The 10,418-nt window shown below is 38.7% G+C and overlaps 1 protein-coding gene across 1 annotated transcript; it reads left to right on the plus strand.

The window, feature by feature from the left end:
* Positions 1-679: 679 nt before the first annotated feature.
* LOC121425853 (C-type lectin-like) lies at positions 680-8,128 on the plus strand. The gene is made up of 3 exons (XM_041621933.1): positions 680-910; positions 6,541-6,858; positions 7,754-8,128. Exons 1-3 carry the CDS (start codon positions 715-717, stop codon positions 7,906-7,908), a joined length of 669 nt encoding a protein of 222 aa, XP_041477867.1. The 5' UTR covers positions 680-714; the 3' UTR covers positions 7,909-8,128.
* Positions 8,129-10,418: the final 2,290 nt, after the last annotated feature.

The raw sequence follows: 10,418 nt of genomic DNA on the forward strand, positions 1-10,418 counted from the left end.
TGAACAATGCACCGCTGGTCGTGTTTGCGTTCTGTATTTTGTAATTGAGTTTTCAATTATGATTCATGATGCTGTTAACATTGAAACTCGTCACTGAACACACCTTCAGATGAACACATTTCTTATTTTACTCGATTAGCATGATTAGTAAGGCTCCGGAAAAGATGTGCCTTTGATGACGCCACACATGCGTGAACCAGTGCTTGACCACGAGCAGTGGTGTTTAGATGAGGGCGGCTTGGGGAGCATTTGCCCCCCCCCCCCAATTTTTTACGGACAAGAAAAAATAGAGAAGGGAAGAGAGAAGGGAGATTAATAATATCATTTTATTAATATTATGTCAAAATCTATCAAAAAAATTGATTTTTGGAAGAAAAACATTGGATTTTTAAAATAAATTTTGCCCGACACGCCATATCTGACCCCATCAACATTGTTGGCTTAACATGCCACTGGACGCGAGTGCGTGCTGTCGTCTTAGATTTGGCGACGTTATAATTGCAGTTTCACCTGTACGTTCTCAATATACTGGACCAGGGAGAGTGCACAGGGCCTTGCAGGAGACTGCAGAATGATTCATGGCCGTCCAATCATGCCAATTGGAGCTTTCAATTCTGCAACCAATGTTTCGTGTTTTTTTTATTGAATTTCCCTCTCCTTTATTCCGTAGATTGCTTGAGCAATCCGTGTGTAAACGGATGGTGTGAGGAGACGATGACTGGTTACCAGTGTCACTGCCTCGAAGGGTATTCTGGGAAGCAATGCATGGTACATGAACAAGGTAACACAGAATCTTCAGAATCTCGTTCGAGTGAGCCTTCTACCACCACTAACACCACAATGACACTCACAACAGGTGGAACAAACACCACTGAATCTCTGGATCCTCTGCCGAATTGCGCCGGCCTTTGTAAGTCGTAATCACTATTGTGTGTAGGCATGATCAACGCGACGATACGTGAGGGTGCGTGTGGAGGAGGGTGGGTGTGTGTGGGAGGTAGATGGTGTGGATGAGGGTTTGCGGTTTGCGCCAACTGCAAAGTGTTGCTGCCCTCTACGTTCGTTGGTTTGAGGAAGGGTGGTAACCACGATAATCGGACTCAGCACGTCCTTCTGACGCGAGACCCAGAGGTTGTATGCAAGAATTGATGGACGTGGGTGTGTATATTGATAGAGTATAATATGATTGTGATCTACGGTGGGTGTGGAGCAGTTGGCGCGCACACCTTCTCAATTACGCATTATCGATTCACGTATGCTTACACAGTGTCCAGTCACACCCAGAATCACCAATGATCTTGGACTTAATATGCCTCCAAAGAATAGTACATCCACGCACTTTATTTTGGTAGCCCTTTTGCACTCCTTTTTTTGTGTAGAACAATTATTATTGGTGATGATAAAGGTTTCAAAAAAGCGTCAAACAATATTTGTTTCCAGTAGATGCAGTACACACTGATTTCATTTGAAAGTCTGTAAAACAAGGCTTAATTGTCAGTATATCATCGAGGATCTAGATCTGGTACAATTACATAAACTGAACTTTGTGAAATCTTGAAATCTACGCTGAAAAATGTTCACACCGAAGATCCCCAACGCAGATAAGCGCACGTTGTACAATGTATAATTATTGCTTAGAGCGTCGGGCCCGACGCTCTACCCGAATCCTGTGCTTATTTGCTGATTTCTCAGCAATTACTCAATTTCTTCCAGAATCCTTTGGCACATGCGTCTTATATATTATACAAACAGACACTTTGGTGGTCATTTCGTTGGATTCTGTACGAACTCATTTTGATATCGTTACCAAAACTAGCATTTACCTTTAAGCAAGCCATTTTAAGTATTGCTTTGGGGTTTTGATACCCCCTCACGGAGATATCGTTGTTACATGCCTTGTAGCATCTACATGTATAAAATTCGCGGATCATCTATTTTTAAATCCTTTTTTCGAATAGACCTTTTAGTTTATTTTTTTTTTTTGGGGGGGGGTAGACTAAAATAAAACCCAGAGATGCGCAAGGATGATCTGACGTGTGGCCAAACCTACGGTTCCTGAGTACTCAGTTCAGTTTGGAGTCTTGTGAGAGGTAATCTACTTTCCTCAAAGCCAAATGTAGACTCACAAAGTCGTTACCGGCCCCTCCCCGCAGTCCACTTCAGAAGGCAGGGGTGTCGATCCATCTTTCAAATGTGGGGGGGGGGGGCAAAATTCTGAATCAGTGTTCCAAAGGCGAATATATAAAACACATGAGATACAGACACATATCTCACCAAAAAATTAATGCGAGCACGAAGCGCGAGCTGAAATTTTGTAGTATACTGACCTTGATACAGGATAAGGGTATACCTGTACAGATTTTTTTAGTAACTCATGATGAGGATACATATCTCACTACACAGATAATGCGAGTGTCGAGAGCAACCTGAAATTTCGTTATACTCTAACCTGAAAGCTTGATATTCTAAGCATTTTTTGTACCAATGATTAAGGTTGGTATCTAAAAGAACAATAGATGCGAGCGCGAAGCGCTGAAAATTTTGATATTTCGATCTGCAAAAATTGACAGTTTAATGGACGTTTTTGATAAAGAACGAGATATATATCCAACAAAAGATTATTGCAAATCGAAGCGGGAGTTCTTTTGAGGTTTAGAACTGAAAACGGGACATTCATATTCACCTATTTAATCATGAAAAGTATGGGTTTTGCTACAGAAATGATGCGAGCGCGAAGCGTGAGCTGAAAATTTTTATATTCCAATCTGAAAAGCGGACATTTTGAGCATGATTTGAAATAAAAGAACGAGTTGTGTATCTCAATTTCGCTCGGTGATTTCTGTTATTTTTGCACATCCGGAATTATGGGGAGGGGGTGAAAAGATATGTTTCCCCTCCCCCAATATTTTCGGTTACACTTCGTAATTCCGAAGCTTCGTAATTCCGAAGGTTCTTTATTCCGAAGGTTCGTATTTCCGAAACACGTAAATTGCCTATACCTCGATGTTCGTTAATCCGAAAACGAAAAAGGATTCGTTAATCCGAACATTTGTGGCGTTATTCCGACGGTTCGTTATTCCGAAGGTTCGATAATCCGAAAACGAAATAAGGTTCGTTGTTCCGAAGGTTCGATAATCCGAAAACGAAATAAGGTTCGTTGTTCCGAAGGTTCGTTAATCCGAAAACGAAATAAGGTTCGTTGTTCCGAAGGTTCGTTAATCCGAAAACGAAATAAGGTTCGTTGTTCCGAAGGTTCGTTAATCCGAAAACAAAATAAGGTTCGTTTTTCCGAAGGTTCGTTAATCCGAAAACGAAATAAGGTTCGTTAATCCGAAAACGAAATAAGGTTCGTTAATCCGAAAAATGAAAACTGGGAAAGCAGAGGCAAGGGGGGGGGCACTGTTGCCGTTCAATTGTTATGAGGATGGGAAGGCAAGGGCGGCCGAACGAATTTTCGTTTGGGGGTAAAGCCAAAAAATGAAACTCATACGTCAAAATGGACACTTTGGTGATATTTTCCCCTTAAGATTATCATCTGCTTGAAGTCATTGTGTTTGATAGTGATTAAGTAGAGAAAAACCTTTTTTGAAGTGATTTCTTATTATGGCAAAACGTATATTTAGGCTTTATTTTTCGAGAGAGAGTGTAATGAGCGAGCGGCTTGGTAAAATAAATTCAAAGGTGAAGTTGTAAAACGTTTTGGGGGGTCAATTATTCTTAAAATGGCATAATTGCGAGGTGTTGCGAGCGTGAATCACAAGCTAAAACTTTAGGGTATTTCAATAAAAAATGAAAATAAGTTTTTAAAAATCCAAGCAGATTTCTGCTGTCATTAAAAAGATGTGCATCTAACTAAAAAATTAACACGAGTGCAAAACGCAGCTTAAACATACTGACCAGAAAAGGAACCTGTTAAAGAAAGCATTTAGTGACCTCTTTAGGATGCATATTTCACCAATCGAATGAGAGTGCGAAGCGCAAGCTGAAAATTTGCAATATTCCAGCCTGAAAACTTAACTTGTATACTTTAAAAAGAGTATTTTATTTCGAAAAAACACGAAAAACCGCATATTTATTTTTGAAAAAGGAACTTTCCCATTTTGGAAAATATTCATTTCCCTGTTTTTTTTATTTCATTTTGGGGGTGCAAGTGCCCCCTGCCTCCCTCCCGGCGGATCCAACTTTCGTCAAATAGGGGGGGGGGGCAATATTTTTTTCAGCCACATTTTCCTCGATCGGCAGCTTGAAGTTGATTTTTGTTTGTTTCTTTGAAAGGGTAGTCCTAACAGTCAATAATTAGCTTTATACTTATAAAAAAAGTAAATATGTAATAACATGATAAACCCTTTTTGAATAATGCGAGCGCGAGCGATATATTTTTTTTTAATATGATGGGCAATATGTTTGTGATCTTCAAAACGAAATGCCTATGTAACTAACTTTAGATAATAACTGCGAGCAAGGTCGCAAACAGAAATTTTAAATATATAAGCTCTGACCTGATCTAAAGGGGACATTTAAAGAATTTTTTGCAGTTAGCCATGAAGACGATGCGTGTTTCAACCAGTGGCGGCGGAATATATTTTCCTGGGGGGGGGGGCAAAGCCAAAAAAAGGGGACCAATAGGGGCAATTTGGTGCAAACGTATATTTTCACCATGAGATTATCATCTGTGTAAAGAAGTTGTGTGTTTTGTAGTAATTGAATTGAGCAAAAAATTAAGTGATCACTGATTGATAAATTATATATTTACGTTTCATTTCTGCGAGCGTAGCGAGCAAGCGGTTGGGGGGGGGAAGAAATCAAATCTGAAGATGTAAAATTCGCCTTTTTGGTCAATTACTGTTAAAAGGGCATCCTTGTGAGATGTTGCGAGCGAATCACGTGCTCAAACTTTTGGAAATTTCATGTAGGCCTAGAATGATAATAATGATATAGATAGGGAAGCCACTTCAGTTCTGAAAACTGTTCTCCAGCTATTATTTTTTTAACAAGAATGCTTAGAATGTCAGTTTTCAGGTTGGAAATCGGAAAATTTTGGCTCACGTTTCTCGCTCGCATCAAGTATTGTTTATTGAGGAACTCATTCTATTCCTGGTTACAAAAAAATATAAAATGTCCAGTTTTCAGGTGGAATATCACAAATTTAAGCTTGCGGTTCGCGCTCTCATTATTTAGTTCGTGAGATATATATTCTATTCATGAGTCACTAAATGCAGTCCTTAAAAAATTACTTAGGTCACTATTAAACAAATTACAGCTCGCCCTCGAGTTAATTCTTTAGAAGATACACATCTTTCTCACGATTAAAAAACTGCTCAGAATGTTTAAGTTCACGTCTTGTAATAGTTTGAGCTTGCGATTCGCGCTTTCAACATCTCACAAGGATCATTATTATAGTATTTATTTTTTATTACCAGCAGAAGCTGTTATAAAAAATGACATTCCCTCCAATACAAATCCTATTATCTAGAGGTTACTCGCACGCGACCAACACACTTGATCCCCTCCATCTTTAAACCATTTGCTTAGGCAGCAATTGCTCAGATAAAATCGAAATTAGCCTATGCTTGATCAGGGCGCCTATTCTTAATGAAATACATGCTTTTGGCCACAACACATGCATGTATCATCGATCGTCATTGCATAATATCGTGTAATCTTGTAATGACAACACCGTTTTTGTTACCAAAATGAATAATTTTTCATTTTCGGAAATACGAACTTATTTAATTTTCGGATTAACGAACCTTTTTTCGTTTCGGATTAACGAACCTTATTTCGTTTTCGGATTAAAGAACCTTATTTCGTTTTCGGATTGACGAACCTTCGGAATTACGAACCTCATTTTGTTTTCGGATTAACGAACCTTCGGAATTACGAACCTTATTTCGTTTTCGGATTAACGAACCTTCGGAATTACGAACCTTATTTCGTTTTCGGATTGACGAACCTTCGGAATTACGAACCTTATTTCGTTTTCGGATTGACGAACCTTCGGAATTACGAACCTTCGGAAATACGAACCTTCGGAATAACCGAACCTTCGGAATTACGAATGTATGCGATATTTTCATTGGTTGGGCGATCCCCCCCCCCCCCTCGCCCCAAGGATCGACACTTCTATCAGAAGTTTTCGTCCATTTTTGGCTTTGTGGAAAGTAGCTTCGTCCCTCTCATAATTAAGTGTCCATATTGGAATATTGGGTACCATGTGTTTTGTTTTGACTCGTTTAGTTTTGTTGGTGGTGATTGGGTTTTTTTAGGGGGGCCATGTAGAGGTTTCACGTGTATGATGTTTTAAGAAGATCCATATGTCTTGATTTTCCTGAAACCATACATAGCATTCGAGCAATGTTAACGGACACAGCATGTGCCGTCGAAGGCTTCCTCACTTCAAATTTGCTTAGCGGATGAATATTAAGACATGCTAGGTGTAACCATACATCCTAGCTCGAATTGAATTCATCACTTTCAGATCGCTTAAAAAAATTGCTAAAACTAATCTAATCTTCATGATTATGCTCTTTCATTTTACAGCACGTTGTCCCCATGGTTGGCTGCCGGGGGAGGGGAAATGTTACAGTTTTCCTAAAAAAAGAGTCCGCATTTTGAATGAAGCTGTTAACGACTGCGACAAGAGGTCTGTGTTCACGTATAGAGGGACGGTAATGCGCCCCTCTCTAATGGTCCCGGAGAGTGAGAGCGAAGTTCAAATTCTTTGGCACTGCGTTTTGCCGCATATTCAGCAAAGAAAAAGTCACCAATGTTACTGGATCAACTGCAAACGTGTCTCTGACGGTGATGGCAAATTTTCCTGCCGTACAACAAGACGAGGAAACACTACAGATTACCGAAGTAAGCGAAAAGCACTATCTTAACCCATGACAGTAATATGGAGAATAATAATGATAATAATAAATAATACAACGTTGCTTGTATAGCGCATATTCTCATGGGTGTCTCTATGCACTTAATGGGAAACTAGACAGAGAAGAGAGAAGATTAAAGCTATTATGTAGATTGTTTCAATCATAAAACCGCTTAAACAAATAAGAATATCAGACCTGAAGGGGAATCTAACTCAAAATGAAAATTGTTTAGAGGGAAAAGAAAGAAAAAAAAGACAAGCAGACAGGTAAAATTTGTTCAATATTCTCCAAACAAGAAATAATTTATAGATTTTTTTTGTAAAAAACAAATCGGATTTGCCGTCTCGATGCCAATAGAGAACTAAGGTTATTAAGAACTCTAAATTCAATAGTATGCTCATACATATAATGTTGTAAGTTAATGATTTTCGACAAAGGTTGCTTTCTCATGTTAGGGCTTCTGGCATTTGATTTCCAAAAATCCAGAAGCGTCGATCTGCGTAGTGGTTGTGAAATTTATGTGTGTACTTGTGTGTATATATAAATATATATATGCGTGTGTGTGTGTGTGTGTGAAAAGTAGAGTAGAATCAAGGATGAAGCAAAGTATAGACTATGTTGTAAAGCTTTCAAAGCGATTGGTACATATATCCACGCCTCTCTCGTTATATATATATGATTATATAAGAGACAATGAGGTAATGCATTGTAGTTACAACAAAGTTTATTTCCAAGTATTTTCCGCATTTTTGACGCAAACCCCAGACGTGATGTTTTTGGCTGTTCCTTTCATATTGTAAAAAATAACTCACAGTATCAATTCTTTGCCATTCAAGAGTCAGTTAGTGCATCCTGTCGTTTGATATTGATCTTGCATGCAGATTGGGTGGAGGGAGAGCCGGACAACTGGGACAACTCTGAAGACTGCGCCATCATGAATGATAAGCCTAGACACCTCGAATGGAGTGACATCCCCTGCAACTACATATTTCATTACTGTGATTTGTATTATGCATGTCAAATACATGTGACCTAAACTGTTAGCTTGGCCTTTCCCATGAAGATGTTCGTCAAGCTTTGAGAATTTCCCCACATTTTTTCCAATGTCGTTAACAGAGGTGTGCATTTCCTCTCACCCTATTCAAATTTGGAAAATTATGATGCGCACGAACATAACTGTGGAACGTCCCTAAAATGTATGTACTTTATAACCATGTACATGTACTTATTATGTCTCAAACACACTAATGTTTTATTTAAAAGCATGGTCACACCGCCCGAGCGTTGTTGGAGCGGTCGTGGAGCGGAGAGAAAAAAATCATCACCGCTCGCTCCCGTTCACCATTTTCGATTTCGATTGTTTTTATTTTGTTTTCGATTTTTGTTTTTGATCTTTTCCACAATTTCGGCCATTTCAATCCTTGATGATGGCTTATATTATCACAAATTTTAGCACTGCCCAGTCCGGATATATTTATGCCACACATTAATTCAACGGAAATGCGTATTGCACCAAAAAATTTAAGGGTCACATCATGGCAAATGTTGGGGATATGTCTAAAAAGTAGCGAGCGAGCCAAGCGACCCATATGAGTGCCTTTTCATAATCACATTCTAATTTTATGATAGAATTTGACATTTTCAACAAATAATGGAGTTAGATTTCATCCTTTTCCTGTCATTTCTTTTCTTGTTCTGTATTCCTTCATTTTCTTATTATTTTTCTCGGTTTTGAAACTCTCCCCCCACCAAAGCCCCACCCCTTAAATCCGTATACGCCAGTGCTTTAACGTAAAGTTCAATGCATATAGGGGTTCGGAGGCCCGGGGGGGCCACTTCCATTCACGAGTGGATACCATGCGCGACCACGGGGTCTCGAAAAGCACCCTAAACACGTAATTTCCATATTCTGAAAATGCACCCCTTAACAAGTATTGGCGTGTGAAACCCTACCCTTAACAAGTATTGGAAACAAAACGATACTCTTGGCAAATATTCCCTGAAATGAACCCCTAAACAAGTACAGGAATATTTTATTGTTACGGGTCCTTCGGTCGTCGGCTTTACCTTATTTGGTTTAGTACGACCCACCTTCTACACCTCGCGCAAATCGGACTCTAAACACGAAGCGTTGGGGCCATCCTTTATAAAACATTTTAATTTTGTTTTAACATCCCGACAATTTCGACCCTAAACACGTAATTTTCCTAGTGAAATAGATACCCTTTTTTCATTATTTTTGTGTTTTTGACACCCTTATCACGTTACGTACGTAACGTGCCCTATCGTGAAAAAGACATCCTTTTTACGTGTTTTTTTGGTCGCGCATGGTATCCACTCGTCAACGTAAGTGGCCCCCCGGGTTCGGAGGCAAAGCTCATGGAAGCTTTAGACGTTTAGCCAAATAAACTTTAAAATTGTTAATACCCAGAGGTGTTCCATATAAACTCACGCCAGCGTAAGGATTTAAAGGCCTGGTCACACCGCCCGAGCGTTGTTGGAGCGGTCGTGGAGCGCTAGGGAGTGAGGGTCGAATCTCGCTCACAAAATTTGGGAAGAAATCGAAAACCGAAAAAAAAAAACAATCGAAATCGAAAATGGTGAACGGTAGCGAGCGGTAATGATAAGAAAAAATAAGAAAAGAATAAGAAAAATACTTACAAAATCCACACACACACACGCACCCTTACACACACATATGGTTTATCAAGAATCAATTTAAGATATTTTGTAATCGTTCATATTTTCCACATGAATTTTTAATTATAGGCAGTGTTGGACTGGATCTAAAGCTTTGTGGTAACTTCTTCCATTCTTTAGTACAAACTATCACAAAAGAATTCAAAGCAGTATTTGTTCTGGTTGGTGGATGAGATTATTTTGCCGTGTAGTGTACAAATGGACATTTGAGTTAACAACAAATGCATCTTTTTAGCAGTTTAAATGGTTCCTATATGTATTTCCCATGCAACATTACACTAATTTATATGTGGCATAATAATAGCATTGTAAAGAGTTACTAAAGTCTGCTGAGGTATAGAGAAACGTAACTTATAAATGACACCAACACTCCTTGATACCGTAACACAAACATAACTGAGGTGATTTTTCCATGATAAGTGATCATCAACTACAACTCCCAGAAACCTTACAACTTGACTTCGATTGATCTGATGGCCTCCTATTGATAATGGAGTAGTATCTTCAGGGACTCTTTTAACCCTTGTTCTTAAAGACAACATATTGAGTTTCACTTGCATTTAATAAGCTTGTTACAGCAAAACCATTTAAATATATTTTTAATTTCATTGTTAGTTGATAATATGAGAGCATGCATATCTTTGTGATGGGAAAGTAAGTAAGTGTCATCTGCGAATAGTGAATAGGTAAACAATTTTGATGAATTTATAATGTCATTAACATAAATCAAGAACAATAAGGTACCCAGAACTGAGCCTTGGGGTACACCACATTTAACCTCCTTTGATTGTGATTTAACTCCATTAAACATTACATACTGACATCTATTCTTTAAGTAATTTTTAA

This window comes from Lytechinus variegatus, chromosome 13, assembly GCF_018143015.1.
Source record: "Lytechinus variegatus isolate NC3 chromosome 13, Lvar_3.0, whole genome shotgun sequence".
In the NCBI taxonomy this organism is placed as follows: domain Eukaryota; kingdom Metazoa; phylum Echinodermata; class Echinoidea; order Temnopleuroida; family Toxopneustidae; genus Lytechinus; species Lytechinus variegatus.